Here is a 19057-nt window from a genome sequence, read left to right on the forward strand (position 1 = left end):
CAATGCTTAGCCACCACAGTCCGTATCCGCTACCTATATTTAATGAGTACCTACTATGTGCCAGGTACTTTTCCATATTACCTTGCTAAATAACATAGTGGGCAAGTCACTCGTTACCATCTCTACGTTACATTTGAGTACCTGAAACTCAGAGAAGTGAAGTAATCTCCCCAAGGTCACACAGCTTGTAAACAGCAGAGTCACGGTTTGAACCCAGACTGTCTCACTTCAAAGCCTATCTTCTTTCAGCTCTCTCAATCTTCCTCCTTGACACTCAAGGAAGCGACCTGGGGGAGGGGGTCATTTACCCAATTCTCCCATAGGACAGGATTTCATTCCAGAATATCCACCTCCCCTGACAGGGAGCTCATCACTATGCTTAGAAGCCCTTTCCGTCGTTCATCCACTCTCTCGGCTATTATTATATTCCTCCCACCAACCGCTTTGAATTCCACTCTCTGGACCTAATTTTGCTTTCTGGGCCTCAAAGAACAGGTCTGATTCTTCTTCTAGTGGGGCAAAACTCAGACATTCAAAACTACCAAAATATCATCCCATGCAAATCTTTTCTTCTCCTGCTTATATATTTAGCTGTCCTATCCTACTATGTCTCACCAATGAGCTCAGAGGAAAAAGTAGTTGCTGTGTAGTTAAAAGAAACAAAAACAGGCTTAGATCTGGGATACAAAGGCCTCGCTCCTTGTCTGATTTCCAGGACACCCATCTCTCCTGGTTATCACTTGATTCTTAGTCCATCTCTGGCTGCTTCTCCCCAGTCCCCTTTCTGGGCTCTTCCTCTTCAGCTGTGCCCTTAAAAGCTGGTGTTCTGGAGTTCTGCAGGATTCGCTTACTCTGCCCCCTCCCTCTGTGAAACCACCACTTGCACGGCTAACGACTTCCACATTGGGATCTTCAGCCCAACTTCAGAGCACTCTCCTGAACCTTGGGCCACATGCCTAATCGCTCTCCTGGAGTATCTGCCCAGGTATCCCATGGGCCCCCAAGATTCATCTTGTCTCAGACTGAACTCAATATCTCCTCTTCCACCCAACTACTTTTCTAATGCTCCCCATGGAGGGAGGAGAGCCCAGACCACCACATCATCATCACACACATCACCACAACCAGACAGTTCCCAAGTCCTGTGGATTCTCCTTCCTCAACCCACCTCAGAGCCATCACAACCACTGCCACCCTAGTTCGGGTATCATACTTTTCGACTGACCTGACTCACAGTTCTCCAAGAGCTTCATGCGTATGGGAAGACCTTAGCCCACTGCCTGGCACCTACAGCACCCACTAAACAACTGTCTGCGTAGCTCTCTTCTCCCAGGGTAAAATAAGAAGCCTTATCTCACAAGGATGTAGACAGAGTATGTATATGGTAATTCCTAGCATTGAACCTGGAGCCTGGTGAGTTCTTAATAAATATTTAGTAAACGAGTCCGTGAAGGCAAGAAACAATGCCTATTCCTCCTCCTGTATTTCCCTCCAGTATAAGACTGACCACCTAGTGTAACTTAATACCTGGGGAACTTAAATGAACCAGAGAAAAGCTCTTCAGGGTATGTATGCTTTTCCAGTAAGCATTTTAAAATGAAGAGTACACACATCCTCTCTCTCTAAGGAGCTTATAAGACAAAGCAGGTAGGCACAGTGGAAAGAGAACAAATCTTGAAGTCAAAGATCTAAGTTTGAATTCTACTTTTCTGGTGCGTTTTTAAAAATAAACACCAGTGTGCTCTTCAATGACAAGAAAACACACAAAAGAGCAAGACCTGAGCTTGCCTGGGGCAATTTCTTCTTTCATCCTGTGAACCAGAACTCTGAAATACCCAGCAACACATACTATTTAGTTGTAACAAATACGTGGTTCTTAAACATGACAAATCACATCAGACGGGACCTTGAACGGTTAACATTTCAGTAGAATCTGCAACAGATGACAGCAGGCAAGTTCCAATCTTCGCTCCAATGTACATCAGCAGAACATGTCAAAACCTAAATTAAAAGTTTTCACTCGTTTAAAAAAAAAAAAAAGAATCCTTTTGTTGGCAGTCTCCCACTGATGACATGCAACAATCTTTGCATATGAAATCGGCTACTCCCCTGCTTCACTGCTAACTTTGTAGAAGTTCCAAAGCATTTCTGGAGCAAGTGATCCATTTGGACCAACAATGCCAAGCTGGGACCTGAGCCCTGAATGAGCTAAAATTACCAAAGCAAGAAGAACGTGGCTTTGGAAGCTATTTCCCCCAAGTGTGGGGTTTCTTCTAGTCAAGGGAGTGATAAAGAATGTTGACTTTTTCCAGGTGAACAATGTTGAAGGAAACCTCCAAAACTCACTGCAGGTTTCTGTTCTAAAAAACAAGTTGCTGCTACAGGGGTTCCTGTCCTCCCTACTTCTTCTCCCCAAGCATAACAAATGCACCTGTCTTCCCCAAGTTGGTGTGTTCCACTTGGGCTGACTGGAGTGGACTACGTGCTGGGCACTATGGATGCAGAGAGAAGGAAGGCAGGTCCCCGTCCTGGAGGAGTTCACTGTCTGGTAGGAAGACAGACCTACTCACGACTAACCAAAACAAGACACAGAATGCTAAAGATAAGTGAGGAACAGCAAAGTAAAAGGAGAGCTCCGAGGAAGGAGAGTTTCCCTTGGGGACTGAGGGTGGAACAGGGAGCTGCCAACGCATCTGTCCACTCCTCTGTGGCATTCGTCCTCAGCTCACGGGACTGTAGGCATGTCACGTGTCTGCCTTCTCCACTGAAGGTGAGCTCCATGGGCAGAGGCCCCATCTCACACAATGATTAATCCATCCTCGTTGGCTCAAAGGAGTGCCTGAGGGAGTGTTCTCAAGATGGCATGAAGTACCGCAGGCCTGGGGGAAGCTGGAGAAATGGGGTTGGTCTGGGGCTGCTATGAACGCGCCGGCTGAGAAGCTTAAGTTTTATTCAGTAGGCAACAGGGAGCTACAGAAGGTTCTAAGGAGAGAAGTGACTTGACTAAGACTGTATTTTGGAAGATTTTTCTGACAGCAACTTGGAAAACAGATTGAGGCAGGGTAATCAATTAGAAGGCAGATGTGCTGGCTTAGATAAGAGCTGGTGCACGCCTGGATGTGGGCAGTGGTGGCAGAGTTGGAAAGATGTACAAGATAAACCACAAAGCCCACCTAGAATGGGCCCTTTCTCTGTGCTGCCCTGGTGCCTGGCTTCCACCTCTATTTAGCACATACATTGGGCCCTAAGACTACACTCACCCTGAGGATGATGCCCATTTCTTCCCTGTCGTTCTGCCCGGACAGAAACCCCACATGGCAGGGCCTGAAAAGTTAACTTTTGTTTCGCCTGGATTGTGCCGTCATTTCAGTCCCAGGACCTCAGACCTGCGGATGCACTGGAGCACTCGCTTATTACAGCACCGGGCCTGGTGTATAGGAAGTAGAAGGGGGACATCTGACGACAAAAGGAATTTAGCACACCAAATAATAATAACATAGCCAAAGTGCCTGCATAGAATGGCATAGAATTTTAAGACTCTGAGCTGAGAAAAACCAGTTGTGGCCCCATAAAGAAACCATAAATCAATACCATGAGCCCCAGTAGCAGACTGGACTGCAGTTAGATAATGGCAAGCTCTCCAAATGGGCTGTTCTCATTTTCAACACGCTGTCTGGCAAATAAATGAGAGTGGTGAAGGAGACCACATCCAAAGGTGAGCCACATCTTGAGTTACGTGGACCATGGAGGATGGGAGCTCTTCTGCGATTTCCTGAGGAAAATGACAACTTAGCAGAGAGGAAAGTGCGTGTGCTCTGTAGGAGGGAGGCTGGTGAGAGAGGGAGAACAGAAGGGGCTGGAAAACTCAGCATCTAAAACTGTTCCTGGGCTCGAAAACTTGATTTGAACTGTCAGCTTCACGGACAGTTCTTCTCTTGCCTTTCATTCCTTCCAAGCCTGCTGTGTGGCTGACGAGAACATCAGCTACTTTACAAAGGAGATTTCCAAGTGGGGGCCTGGCACTGGAAGACCTTGGTTTCAAGTCTGGCTTTGTCACTCGTTAGCTATACAGCTGGAGAGGAGTCTCTGAGACTCAGTTGTCCTCATCTACACAATGGAAACAGTAACAACGGCAATCTCTACCAACAGGGTCCCGCGGAGGACTCGGAGAGAGAATGCACAGGCACAAAGTTAGACTGTCAGTAAAGGTGTGTTTGCTTTTTCCCCTTGAACTGAAATCAAGGCTATATACTGATTCTGACACACATGGAAACCATGATGTAGACCAGCATATGCTGGAAAATGCAAAGTCCCAAAGCAGCTGGCTTTGACATTTCCTGGATACAAGAAGAGGTACACCTGAAGACAGCTCTGAGTTGGCCTGGGCAAACGGTAAAGTACCGCGCTTCTCACCAAAAGCCATGAAACGGCCCCGAACTGCTCCTGAAACTACGCTTTTGGTGCCAGAGAGGGATTAATTACTCATGGCTAATGCACAAGAACATAGCTATCTCTGCCTCCCGCTTGAGGGCTCGCCGCCTCACATCTGGTCCCACAGCACCGTGGTATTCACAACTAGGAGATGCCAGAAGATGAGCTCCTTAAGACGAAGTCACTGCAAGCAATTCTCGGAGCCACCACATCCAAGATGGGGTTTCAAGACACATGGGAGAGTTCTTCCAGGACAAATGAATTCCCAAACCTACCCTGGCCCTTCCAGTCAGGTCTGGAGCCAGGACAGTGGCTCCAATTTAAAAGCTAACCAGCTGATTGGAATTCTAAATGTGGCCTAGTCAACGGCAAGTTGTTTCTTTTTCTTCCCCTTGCTCTTCTCAAGAAAAAAACCTGAAGAGAGGTGGAGGAAAGTGCTTTTCAACTCACTTTGCTCAAACCGGAGCCACGCTTCTTCTCTGGATCTACTCTGCCAATTTCCAGATGTTGCCTAGGTCTGTTTGTGCGTGTGTGTTATTTTAACTGTCTGTTTTCAATAACCCTAGAGATTTATCACCATTCCAACTTGGAGGATGAATAGTCTATAGATTCAAGATTCATGGTCCTCACACCAATAATTACGTGTGTCTTACTGAAGAAGACTTTTGTCAATTTCCAAACTCAGAGTCTGTGGGGGCTGCCATCTGCCTCAGCAGCCTCTCTGCGGTGCCTGAAGAGCAAAGCACAGTGGTGATGTTTACTGCATGAATAAGTGGATGCAGGGACAATCTCTAAAAGAGGAAAGCAGCTATTACACACTAAAACACCTACCTACCACGGACTCCTTCTGACCACATCACTCCCCGCCTCCTAGGGCCCTTCCAGATCTAGGAGTATAATAGAATCATTAAGAGCATGCTTTCTCTTCTTCTAGCCAAGGGGAAGCTAAGGTTACAACCTACCTATAACCTCCTCAGGCCTATACTGTACTCTTGGGGAAAAGTCTCCTAACCCCTTCCTTCAGGTAATTAAAAGCAAGCAAACAAATGAAATAAAAGCTAACCCACTACAAAGGTTTCCCTTTTCTACATACTTTCCTTCATTCTGTTCTTCTGGCCCCAGGCATGCCCAGGTGTTGTGGGGGGGGGGGGGCGGTCTATACCACTGTGCCCCAGGGCTTGCCAGAGAGGTGGTCAGGACACAGTCTGTCCACAAGGGCCCCAGGTGCTCATAGGGTTCCAGTTCTTCTTTCACTCCTCAACTCTGGCAAACCTACTTTCCAGAGGCAACAGGAGGTGATGGAAAGGAACTTTTCATGAACCACAGCTCTAAGCTACTGCTAATTTGCCACGGGACCCTAGGAAAGTCACTTCTCTGTTTCAAGCCACAGTTTCCTTATTTGCCAAATTTAAATATGATACCTGCTGAATTCATCTCTTAAGGAAAGCTAAGGAAGTTGGAAAAAATAGGAGAGGTCTCAAACTACAAAATGCTAGCGATGTCTCCTAACCCCTGGTCTTCTCTTCCAACTGGAGGGCAGGGTGGTTTACTGTCTCTGTCCACTCTGAGGTGCACCCTCCTTACCAGCAACAGCTAAAAGGCTGCTCCCCAAAATGGAAGTGATACTTTCCTCATCCACTCATATCTGTACCCAAGCCTCCTAAAACTAGCTGGGAAAGAGGATCCACTGACTTTACAAAGGAAAAGGTGCCTCGGCATGGCAGAAAGAACCTGGTGAAGGAGGCTAGAGGGCTGGTTTCTAGTCCTACCACCAAGTGAACCTCAGCGTCCTCATCTGTCAAATGGAGATGAGACCACCTGCCTTGCCTATTTCTCAGGGCCCTGGGAAAGCAGGAATGGGAGGTCTGGTCTCATCCTGACCTAGAAACTCTTTCCTGGCCCTCAGCTCTCACTCAGAGAGCCTTCCGGGAGATTCAATAGGGGTGTGGAGTCTGAGGGATGCTAAAGTGCCACTACTGCTTTACCTCTGCCACCTAGCCAGGGAGGGGCAGGAGAGAGTGGCACCCAGTACCCAGTGATCAAGGCCTCTTCATCCCGTCCAATGATGGCCCGAATGAGACAAGGATGTCATAGCTTCCCTCTGTAAAGAGGGACTCCCACCTGGCAGAGTCCGACAATATCAAGCCTTGCCTCTCACTCCCAGGCGGTACTAAGGGCCTTAAAGGGAGAGACAGACAGCTAGAGAAACTTGAGGAGACAGAAGGCGCAGAGAGGGAAGGAACTGAGAGAGAGGTAAAGATAAGGTGAGAGACAGAGAAATGAAGGTACAAACGGGCGGGGAGAGAACAGGAAAGTGAGGGAGCCGAGAAGAGACAAACAGAAAGAGTAGGACAGACACAGAGATGGAGACAGACTGACAGCGCGGGAGGTGTCGGGGAGGCGGGGAAGACAAAGGGGACCATCTCGTATTTTTAACTGGTCTGGCCTTCTAGAGACACCCCGTCCCCTAAAGAAAAGCCTACGGGACAGGAGAAGGGGGCCGGAACAAGCAGCGGCTTCCCCCGGCCCCCTCCCCGGCTCCCGGTCCCCGCCCGGCCCCCGAGTCCCTCCCGGACCGCTCGCTCACCTGCCAGCGCCAAGATCTGGGCCTTGTGGAGCAGCAGCGCGCCCCAGTCGCGGGGGGCGCGCGGGGGGCTCTCGGGCCCGGCGCCCAGTTCTTCCGGGCCCCGGTACACGGCGTACACCTTCTGGTTGTCAAAATCCAGCCGCGAGCGGGGGCTGAAGTCGCGCACGCACGACACGGGCAGCGCGTAGCAGACGTTGTCCTCCAGGAACCGCACAAAGGCGTACATGGTGGGCGCCGGGGGCGGGCCCCGGTCGGCCGGTCAGCCCGCGGGGCGGGCGCGGAGGTGGGGAGCCGGCGGGGGCCGCGAGCCGCGCGGCCGGGCCGGGGGGCGGGGGCGGCTCCCGGGACCCGGGCTCCCCCCGCTGTTATTGTTCCTGAAAGCACCGCTCTGCCAATCGGCTGCTCTCGCCTGGGCGCGGAACCTGGAGGGAGGGGGGCGGGGGGCGGAGGAGGGGGTTTGGAAGCGCACCGCCACTCGCGAAGTCAGACCCGAGCAATCACAGCCGGAGCGCGATTCGCCGAGGGAGGGGAAAGGGCAGAGACGCTAAATCGCGATAACGATAATAACAATAGCCTTGCAGGAAAAAAATGCATTGACTAATATTCAAAGTCGCGCCGCGTGCAGGATTTGTGGCTTCAACGGTCGCACTACAAAACAAATTGCATTGCAACAAAACTGCACTGCACAGGAGAGGAGAGTGTGAGAGAATAAATGCAGGGCAGGGGGCAATCTTGTTTGGATTCCTAAGTGTAAACTTGCACTTGAAAGAGAGCAGAATTTGGGAGTGTATCAAATAATTGAAACCGCTCCTCTCAACCCCTTTAGTTCATTGTTGTTTTGTTTTTTTCTTTCTGGCAAAAACCGCCAGCTCCCCTGTGGGGAGGGTCAGTCAGCCAGAAATGTTCCCCCTGTGCTGCCAAACTAGTTCTGACCAGAAACTGGGGCTTATCTGGGATTTCCAGTTGGACCAGCTGGCTGGGGCAGTGGAGTGTTTGTCAAGGGCCCCTCTCAGCTGGAGGAAGCAGTGTAGCTTTTCTCCCCTGTAGTCTTCCTCCAGTGAAGCACCCCTCCACAGAATGCCTGTCACTGAACTGGGACCAGTTGGAATGAGCAGGGAGCCGAGGGGCGGTCGTGGTCGGAGGAAGGCAAACCCAGGGCTAGCTGGGCATTTCTGGAGCACCTCGAGGAGTTCTGACTGGGCTATGTGTCATAGGAACCCCATCCTACATTAGAGGGGGTCAGCATCCTTGCACTGACGCCTCTGAGAGGGTGGGCTTTGCATCAGATATGACTACTTATATTCCTGGCACCTGATAGGGGCTCAGTGAATTTGGGGTGAAAAATAATAATAAATAAAAATCCACATTCAGTCACACCCATACTCTTATTCAAGCGACCAATATACACTGGGTATGTGCTACATGCCAGATTCTGGGCTAAAGGCTGGTGGTAGAGAGATGAACAGACAGCACAAACACCTGGATCTCTTGTGGTATAAGACAGTGTACCAGAACTTGGGTCTCAATGTTGGATTCCTGTGCCCAAATTAGGTTACTATATGAATACCACACCTTCTCTGTCCTGGAAACCCTTACAATCTGGTCTGAAAGTATTAAAAAAGTGTAAGTAAGTAATTATGTTATGGTGAGAAAAGTGTTCTCATAGAGGAATGCTGAATTGAGGTGGCAGGCTGAATTAAATGTTATATTTTTTAAAAAATTCATTTTAATGAACTCAACCTGTAAGAAAAAGAGAAAATAAATGTGCCAAAATGTTGTTTCTTAGTAGTGGTGGGCGATTTTATTTTCCTTTGTGTGTTTATATAACTATTTTCCACGATAAGCAGGGATTACTTTATAATCAGACAGCATTACACGTTATTTTTTTAAAAAAGCGCTGGGCTCACATTTCAGATCAGCTACACTAATGATTAAGTAGATAAACCAAAACCCTCCAGATTATTTCACTGTGATTTGGGGAGTACATTATACAGGTGAGGGCCATCAACATGCAGCTCCCAGATCCAAACGTACAGGTCAGATCTAGTTCCCTTCAACTTAGCCTCTGGCATATATGCAGTGACAGCCAGTTATGAACACATGTTGTCCTGATACAGATGTTGAACCTTTGTTGCCCCACATACTTGTGGACAAAAGAGGAGCCACACTGAATCGTTCCAGCAGGTTTATCTTCATGATTATGATTTCTTTGGACTGATCTTACATGAGTTTTTATTTTAAGAATACATTCCTAGGGTGGTCAAGGGGAAGTAATGTGTAGCAAGACTTCTGATAATTCACAAGTCGTGCAGAGTTGGCCATATTTAATGAAATACCATGAAGCTCCAAACTCTGTTTGCGAAATCATTTCAGGTAGCACCATGGCCAACCTCCTAGCCCATCTAAATGAGAGTGACCTCAAAATACATTACCAATCTCATCTCTACCACCTTCCTGCACACAGTACACTCCAGAAACGTTACACTAGTTGACATTTCCCGAGAGAGCATGTTTTATCAGGTCTCAAGCCTTTGTGCTTGGTTCTGCCCTCATCCTGGGAAGTTCTTCCTCCTGGAGTGCACAGTGACCTCAGCCTCCCCTGAAGGCCAGCTCAGATGTCACCTCCTCTCTGAAGCTTCCCCAACCAGCCTCTCTCCTCAAGCACAGGCAGTTTCTTTCTACTATTTTGTCCCAGCACCTTTTATCTTCCTTCATTAGAATGAGCTCTTTGAGGGGGGACAAAAAAGCCGTGTAACCTCAGCATCCCGGGATCCTAGCACAGGGCCGGGGAGAAAACGCTTATAAAACAAATGCATTAAAGAAAGACACAGCATGAATAACAAACCTCTTGCGTGGTTTTTCTGAACATTTGTCCCTTCTTTTCAGAGGTGGGGCTGAATCCCAGCTCTGTCTTTCCCATTCCTGGTGATCAAAGTGCAGATCGCTGAGTCTACTTCTTGTGAGACAGACACATCCATGAACATATTAAGTATCACTGCACCCTCAGGTTCAAACAAATTCTCCATCCAAGTCAGTGTAAATCGTTCTCATAAGGGGGCAGTTCCATTTTCCAAGAACCCAGAAAGAAGAAAAGAACAAATAATGACACGGATGCCAACAGAGTAAACACGGACTCCATTCACCTTGCATGTAGGTGCACAGAATGGATTCTAGAGAAGCAATGGCATGTACAAGAGACTCAAAGAGACACACTTCAGCAGCCTAAGGGCAACAGAAAGACACCCAGAGTTCCTGCTTTCTGTGTGTATCACACAGTCAGTCTTTTAACACAGCTTCTAGAGAACCTACTAAGTGTGCCTCCTCTGTCCTAGTGAAAACCGGAGTCAAAGTACCTCTTTGATCCAGAGACTGTTGCTCCAGGCTTTACACATACCAGAAACTAAAGCTGTTGATAGATGATTCATTGATTGGCACACAAAGACAGTTCAAAAGTACAGATTTCATACTTAAAGAGGTGGCTAAAGATGTCAAGTTCAACCAGATCACAGTTGAATCCCCTCTTCAATATCCCTGCCAAGTGTTCATCCAGATGCTTCTTATATAGTTCTAATGTTAGGAAGTTTACCAGCACGCCTTATCTTTGGGACACTACTGACTGTTAGAAGGTCTTTCATACTTACACTGAGGAAGAAGCTTTCACCTTGTAGCTGTCATACTAGGTTCACCACCAAGAGTCTCATGCCAGCCCATCAGATATGGAAGAACTGGGGATCCTATCTCATTAGGATCTTGTTTATCTTCTGCCCAGACATCTTCACTTCCTTCACCTATCTCTCCTCATATGACCTGGTTTCAGTGATGATCATTGTGATATCTACTTTTCCTTCAAAGTTTACTTACAAACCAAGCATGCCAGGCAACAAATATATATGATTTCAATTAATTTCACACTGAACCCTTGAAGTGGGTATTATAAACCCCATGATAGAGTTAAGAAAATTAACAAAGCAGTCTGGCTCTGGGGAATCCTGGAAGGCCTGTGGTCATATTTGCATTTTAGACATTTTAGACTAGAAGCAGTGTGGGGTAAGGATTGGGGGGGAAGCAAGACTGGGGAGTGGGAGGCCTGTGATGAGGTTGACTGTCCTCTCCCTGCCCCTCCCCTAACTCCCTCTTTCTACCAGCCAGATGTACTTTGCCTCTTGTCCAAGTCATTTTAATGGAGCAGAAAATGTACACATATGGGGCAGGTTTGCAACTCTGTCTGCATTGCACTTTCCTGTTGAGTTTTGCAGAGCCTTGGGTTAATGTCAAGCTCCTTCAGCTTAGCCAGCTGAAGCATGATCGGGGCAGCAGGGGGACTTATGTTTCATATTACTGCATGGAATTCTCAGTGTACTTTGTAAAACTATTTTAAGGAGACCTGGTTTCTGTGAGTTTTTAAAGCAACTGGAGCGTGTCTTTTCAACCTCTCTGCTAATGATTGACCACATTTTTTCATGATTTTGCCTTTTTTCCCTGTGATATTTAATTTGACTTTTTAAGTATTTGCTTTTTAAAATTTTTATTTATTTATTTTTATTCTGCCCAGAAAAGCAACTTGCTGTGCTATGAGCTCAGGGCTATTGTCTTCTCAGGCTGATTCAAGGAAGGAATGTTGATACATGGCCAGGAGGATCTGGGACTGTTGGGAGGCCCATGCTGGGCCTGAACTGCTACTATCACCCAAAGGCAGTGGCATCAACCCAGTATATCTGTGTGAACTCCTGATAATGAAATCTGGTTGACTCTGGTGGTGGGGTTTTGGGCAGGGGAGGAGAGGGCAGGAGACAGGGGAAAGGAAGAGAGCAGTTGCTCATTGAGTACAACCTCAAAGCCCAGTGAACACTGCCTGGAGTTAGAGGGAATGCCAACTTGTCATATAGGCAACCACCTGGAGGGCCAAAGGAATATGGGCTTTGGAATCAGACCAAGGATTAAATCCTGACTTTGCCACATTTTTGCTGTAACTTTGGGCAAGACACTTTGCCTCCCTAAGACTCAGTTTGCTTACACATAAAATGAGGCTAATGATATGTATCTTCTGAATGTATTATGAGATTTGGGGCAGGAGTTTTTACCCTCTCTGTGTATCAGAACCACCTGGGGAACTTAAAAAAATATCCCACTCCCAGGTCCTATCCCCTAAGATCCTGATTCAATTCGTCTGGGGACGGGACCTGGGAAATGATTTTGTTTTTTAATTCCCAGATTATTCTAACATCAGACCAGTTGAGCACCTCTGAGTTGGAAGATTTTAAGGTAACATGGCAGTCACATAAGAATTGCTCAACCGGGGCTTCCCTGGTGGCGCAGTGTTTAAGAATAGCCTGCCAATGCAGGGCACACGGGTTCGAGCCCTAGTCCAGGAAGATCCCACATGCCGCGGAGCAACTAATCTCGTGTGCCACAACTATTGAGCCTGCACTCTAGAGCCCGTGAGCCACAACTACTGAGCCCAGGTGCCACAACTACTGAAGCCGCGTACCTAGAGCCCATGCTCCGCAAGAAGAAAAGCCACCGTAATGAGAATTCTGTGCACAGCAACGAAGAGTAGCCCCTGCTCGAAACAAGTAGAGAAAGGCCGCGTGCAGCAACGAAGACCCAACGCAACTAAAAATAAAATAAATAAAAATAATTAAAAAAAAGAAAAAAAGCATTGCTCAACAAATCCTAGATATTATTTTCAGGGTAAATATACAGGGCTCTGAAATGTCTATGTAACCTCTCTTGGGCACAATAATTTCTTTGTTTGAAAAATGACATACCAGTGTGAAGTGAAGACAGTATATTGTAGTCTTAGGTCCTATATACAAATCCTGGCCTAATAAGTAAGGTTATTTTTACTAAGTGTGGCCATGGACAAGTTTCTTAGTCTCTCCAAGCCTCACTTTTTTCATGGAAATATTAATACAGCTTCATAGGGTTGTTATGAGAATTAACATTTTAATAATCCATGTAAAATGCTTGGTACAGTGCCTGACATATAGTGAGTTCTCTGTATACGATAGTTCCTATTACTATTATTATTATCATTATTATTACTAGAGCTCTTATCCCCATGCTGAAAGATGCCTAATAAAGGTTTACTGAGTCACATTGAATATAATGAACTAAACTATGCTGATAATTATCCAACAAGCACTCCACAATGCTTCCATGCCAGTGCCATCCCCTTTAAACCAGAGCCTGTGGGCACGGGTAGTAGTCACCAAAGGAGTTCCCAGATCTCACATGTTCAAACGTCTCTGAGGCTACAGGCCTTGCCCAAACCTGCAGCAAACACTTCCAAGATAATGTGTTTGGAGCCATTCATTCTTTCAAATTGACTTTTTGAGTATTTTCTTAGAAGAAAAAAAAACTTGTATGTATTACATAAAATGTAACATGCAGACGCATTTACAGCAGTCTGAAGCCTTGTGAACGCCTGATCAAACAGTCAACACAATGGTCAAGTTCAACCAATCAGACCTCTGCTATATTTTGATCTCCTGTGGGTCACACTCTGGAGCTGGTTACACGGATGATCTGAATCCAGGCATTTTAGTCTAGGTGTGTGTACTCCACACAAGCAACGCAAAGCAAAAGAATTCCCCGTGGTTGAAGACCAAAAGAAATGTATGAATAGAAGAGAAAGAAGAAATGCTGTCACAAGGGAAGAGCATTTGAATTGGTTTTGAAAAACAAACAAAGAAATTGGCCTACCTGGGGCTTCCCTGGTGGCAAACTGGTTAAGAATCCGTCTGCCAATGCAGGGGACACGGGTTCGAGCCCTGCTCCGGGAAGATCCCACATGCTGCGGAGCAACTAAGCCCGTGCGCCACAACTACTGAGCCTGCGCTCTGTAGCCCACGAGCCACAGCTACTGAGCCCATGTGCCACAACTACTGAAGCCCGCACACCTAGAGCCCATGCTCCACAACAAGAGAAGCCACTGCAGTGATAAGCCTGCGCAACGCAACGAAGAGTAGCCCTCACTCGCCGCAATTAGAGAAAGCCCCCGCGCAGTAACGAAGACCCAACACAGCCAAAAATAAATAAATAAATAAATAAATAAATAACTTTAAAAACAAACAAAAAAAAACTTAAAAAAAAATTGGGACTTCCCTGGTGGTGCAGTGGTTGAGAGTCCGCCTGCCGGATGCGGGGGACACGGGTTTGTGACCCGATCCAGGAAGATCCCACATGCCGAGGAGTGGCTGGGCCTGTGAGCCATGGCCGCGGAGCCTGTGCGTCTGGAGCCTGTGCTCCGCGACGGGAGAGGCTGCAACAGTGACAGGCCCGTGTACCGCAAAAAAAAATAATAATAATTGGCCTGCCTGGGAAGGATGCAACTTGCCTCAACTATGAATTTCAATTAGGGGACTATTAGTTTTAGAAGCTGCCTCTGGTTTCCCTTATTAAATTAACTCATTCTGTTATTTTTCAGCTGAAATGTCACTTCCCTAGGAAAGGCCTGCCTGGCTTGTTCTTCCCAGCCCCCTCCACAGACTAGCTCAGGAACCTGCTACCTATTTCCACAGCTTCTTATATTTTTCTTCATGGAACTTATCGTAGTATACAACATATATTTATTCTATTATTGTCTGTCTCTGCCACTAGATTGAAAGCTCCACCAGAGAAGAGACCCTGTCTTTCTTCTTCACCACTGTATCCTAGCACTTAGCCTGTCACAAGGCAGACCCTAAACAAACACTTGCTGAATGAATGCATGTCTGAAACATAGACCCTGGAGAAGACAGAAGCCCCCAAAGGTGAGGAGGGAGAGGTGTCCCAAGGGCCTTGTTTTGTTTCTCTGAGTCTTACCTTTCCCTTGTGAAACCTTACCTTTCCCTGTTTCTGGGCTCCCACCATGTCTAGCTGCCATAATCTGGCCCCAACAACAATAAAACCCCTTTTGTAGTTTTCCCTTAGAGCAACTAGACAGGTTGACATTTTCAAAATGTTTTTCTAAATACACGGAGAGAAAAAATTGCAAATAATTACAGAAAAATAGTCACGTGGACAATCATAGATAGTTGACATACACTGGAACCAACAATAATGTAATAGCATCAGGAACCTCACTGACACAGTCCCTGGGCTTCCCAGGACACAAGATGGTGATTTTGCCGCATCCTACAAGGCTAGACTTTCTTCTTACCCTGCTGTTGGCTGGATGTCATTGACTCTAACCCCCTACTCAGGGGTAACCCTGACTCATTCTAGTCTTCTGATGATTCCAACATGATTTGGGAGGTAACAGGGCAACTTTCCTTCAAAGACCACATGCTAGTTCTCTGGTTACGATCTCTGCTCATCTCAAGCACCCATGGCTCAGAATGTCTGCCCTTCAGAGGTCCACAGAGGGCCAGAGTGAACCCCACATTTCCATCCACTCTTAGGCTTTTGTTTGATAACTCTGGGCTGCTATTCTGGGTCAGAGGCACACAACGGAACATTCTTTCAGGGAATTAAGTCTTCTCAGAAGCACACAGCAAACCATGAATAATTCTGATTTTCTTAAGAACATATCCTAACCATACCATAAATTCAGTACAAAATCAGAAGAAAGGAATGAAAATGTAACTAACAATTATTGATTTCTGTGATAGGATGTATACTGGCTGCTTTAGACATATCTCCTTTAATATTTTCAGAACACCCATGAGATTTTATATCTCCATTTTTCTGATGAGGAAACTAAGACTTATAGAGGAGATAGGAGTTGTTTATAGTCATGTGGAAAAGACCTGAACTTCAGGTTCTTGATCCAAAGCCTGGTTTCAAGGGCTGTTTTCATATGGGCCTTGCCTCAGAGTTTCCTGGGCAACAAGGAGTTGAATTGATTGTGGAGTTCAATCCCCACTTCCCTTTCTTAGAGGCTTGAATCCTGACTAAAAATCTGAGAACTAGATCTTAGGGGAAAGTCCAACACCTATCTTAGGGTTCCAAGCATCCCTAAATTGAGTAGCTAATGATTCTGAGAAGACTGATGATATGACTACTATGACTACATTATCTGGGGTTTCTGAAACCATGGTTACTTACTCCAGAGACGCTGAAGTTTTCAAGAACTCTGAGGTTTCTAACTGCTCAAGCAGATCTCTATATTCTTTTTGTTTTTTTTTTTTTTTGCGGTACGCGGGCCTCTTTCTGTCGTGGCCTCTCCCGCGGAGCACAGGCTCCGGATGCGCAGGCTCAGCGGCCATGGCTCACGGGCCCAGCCGCTCTGCGGCATGTGGGATCCTCCCGGACCGGGGCACGAACCCATGTCCCCTGCATCAGCAGGCGGACTCCCAACCACTGTGCCACCAGGGAAGCCTGATTTCTATATTCTTACACTCTCTGTTGATGGCCAGGGACAACCTGGGGATTACCTGTTACTGCATGGTCTGGAGGGAGCCTCTTCTGAGCCAGAACAAAAGAGGATCAGAGAGCTCCAGTGAGAGAAATCTCTGTGAGAAGTGTCACTCCCATCCCATTCTTACCCTGCTATCACTTGGAGGAATAAGAACAAGAATAGGAATAATAGCCATGAACTTTTGTGGAAGGCTTTACATACATTTCTCATTGAATCCTCAAAGCAATCCTGGGTGGCAGGTACTATTAATATCAGCCTCATTTTAGAGCTGAAGAAACCAAGGCATAGGGATATTAGGTAACTTGCCCAAGGTCACACAGGAGTAAATGCTGGAGCCAGGATTCAGACTCAGACTACCTGACTCTAGAGGCCCAACTATGGACTTCTACCCCAGTTCTGGCTCCCTCTGAGTCTGACTCGTGCCCCACTGAGGGTGATTTGTGCCTTTCTAGCTAGAATGGGGAGATGATGGATCATCCATCCTCAGAAGGTCATATGCTGGTTTTCTAGGGATGTCCAGACCACTTTGATTGGTCCAGGTGAGACCCTGGCAGGCACTATCTCAAAAAACATTCTGGAGTTCATTAATATTCTCATCCTATGTTGTAGTGGATGGAGTGTACTAGATTCAATCTGCAGTATAAGGACGGCTTTCTTTTATTTACTCAAAATCAGTTTCCTTATTTAGTACCACAATAGGGCCACCTATTATGCCAACCAAAAAAAAAAAGCTCTTGACCTCTAAGTTTTTCTTTTATAATGGAAAATGACTCACGTATACAACATGCCACACATTTTGTTGCTGTTGTTGTTGATAGTTTTTTTCATATATTACTTTAGTGCTTGTGGTGGGTGAATTGATGTGTAGGGTGTCAAAACCCCACCTCCCCTCCTTTACTATCAGGCGCACCTTTATTATCACGGAAAATGAATGGCTAGAATAGAGGAAAAAGAGATAAAGGTGAGGCATTATTTTTTCCCTAAAATACAGGATAGACAGAAGCAAGACACACCAGGGTATGTGAGACTCTGGACGAAGTGGCCAGAGTTTAACTCAACTGTCAGGCAGAGTAAGTCACTGGACAGGCCCCGCCCCTCCACCCTGCTAATGCGTCCTGCCACTTGGCTGGGCTGTCAAAGGGTCTCCAGTCTTTGAGCTCTGCTTCTGGCTTCGGCACCCATGGTGGAGAGGCAGCCCAGCACAGAAGGGGGTATGAGGCCATAGGAAAAATGAAACGTGCACAGGCTTTAGACTCAGATTTGGGTTCAATTATCGCTCCATCACCGTGGGCAAATTTCTGTCAGGTTTTTCAACTGTCAAATAGAGTCTTATAAGGCTGTCATGGGGTCTAACAGACTACGCGTATAAAGTGCCCGGCAGGCTCAGTGCCTCACACACAGTAGGTTCCATGAAAACCAGTTGCCTTTTTCATTCTCATCTTCTGAGAGAGTCTCTGTTACCTTTTCCTCTTAGGAGGTCACAGGGTAATGACAGGATGGATTGCCAGAAGCCAGGTATTTTGGGACGAAGTATCTTCCCCTCCCTCTTCCCAAAGACTGGGCAGTATTACTGCAGAGATGCTACCCACCATCCTCTTCCTGGCCAACGCTGGGGCAGTATGCCACGTTTAAGAAAGCTGGAACCTTAATAAGATTGGTACTTTTATCTTACAAAGTTTTAGGACTTAGCTGAGTTTGGGGTTTTATTGTCTGCTTTTAAAATTATGTTCAGCTTTTGTACATTTAAAACACGCCTTTGAAATTGTGAAACACAGTGTTCTCAATCATAAAAAGGGATGAATTATGTTATGCTTTTCTGTTCCCATTTCTGGGTTCTTTTTTTGTCCCCTTATATGAATTTTTCTGTGATGTCCTGCCTTATGTCCTAACTCATCTGGAATACTAGCTGTGAAATTCTGGGCAAGATTCTTAACTCCTGTAAGACTGCCTCTCTCATTCATTCATTCATCTACTAATGACTATTTGTTGAGGGTTCATTATACGCCAGAAGCTTTTCTTAATACTTGGGAAACAGCAGAGAACCAGACAGTTTTCTTATCTATAAAATGGGAAACTAAACTTTTAGGCTTGTTGAGAAAAGCAAACGAGATAATATATGTAAAAGAGAGGAAGAGGCAAAGAAAAGGACTGAAATTTATTGAGATTCCTGCTCTGTCCCTGCTAATGATAGGTGCTTCACATGCAGGGCTCATAATAACCTTACAGATGCATCAGCTGAGGTTCAGAGAGGGAAAGTGAGGGCTCAAGTTACACCCTGGATTCAAACCTAGGATGAAGTTCCCACTCTGCTCTGTTGCTTCCTGTGGTCCCTGGCATACGACTTGTCATTTGGTAGGTGTGTTAATTCCCTTACCAATTCCATGTAGAATCTGGGAGGCCGTACTCTTCTTCTTGCTAGCTGATACATCTGATAGCACCAACTGTGATTTGGGTAGAGTAAGGGGTACTTGAATGAAAAATCCAAACCCTGTCCCCTACTTCCTTAGGGGACAAGATGCAAAGAAAACTCATGAAAGGCAGCGGTGTAGGGGGACATATACATTAAGGCTGTAAATTTAAATTTGCTGTTGGAACATGCGAACAGTTATTAGTAACTCCAAGTGATCCGGGGAAGGACTCCGTGGTCCTCAGGCATCCAGACTCATCGGCGTAGGAGACAGCTGGGACATGGACTC

The 19057-nt window shown here is 46.4% G+C and overlaps 1 protein-coding gene across 5 annotated transcripts in view; it reads right to left on the reverse strand.

The window, feature by feature from the left end:
- Positions 1–19057, reverse strand: part of LOC307188045 (BEN domain-containing protein 5) — a gene marked incomplete at its 3' end in the record, with an annotated part of 1401459 nt that overhangs the window by 257596 nt on the left and 1124806 nt on the right. Inside the window, exon 1 of one of the 5 annotated variants that reach the window (XM_079924748.1) lies at positions 7019–7400. The exons of the other annotated variants lie outside the window; for them this stretch is intronic. Coding sequence (XP_079780874.1) covers positions 7019–7244 — 226 coding nt within the window. The 5' untranslated portion in view covers positions 7245–7400. Of the gene's footprint in view, positions 1–7018; positions 7401–19057 lie in introns of those variants that run through there. 5 annotated transcript variants of the gene reach the window in all.

Source organism: Stenella coeruleoalba, assembly GCF_951394435.1.
Source record: "Stenella coeruleoalba genome assembly, chromosome: 1".
Classification (NCBI taxonomy): domain Eukaryota; kingdom Metazoa; phylum Chordata; class Mammalia; order Artiodactyla; family Delphinidae; genus Stenella; species Stenella coeruleoalba.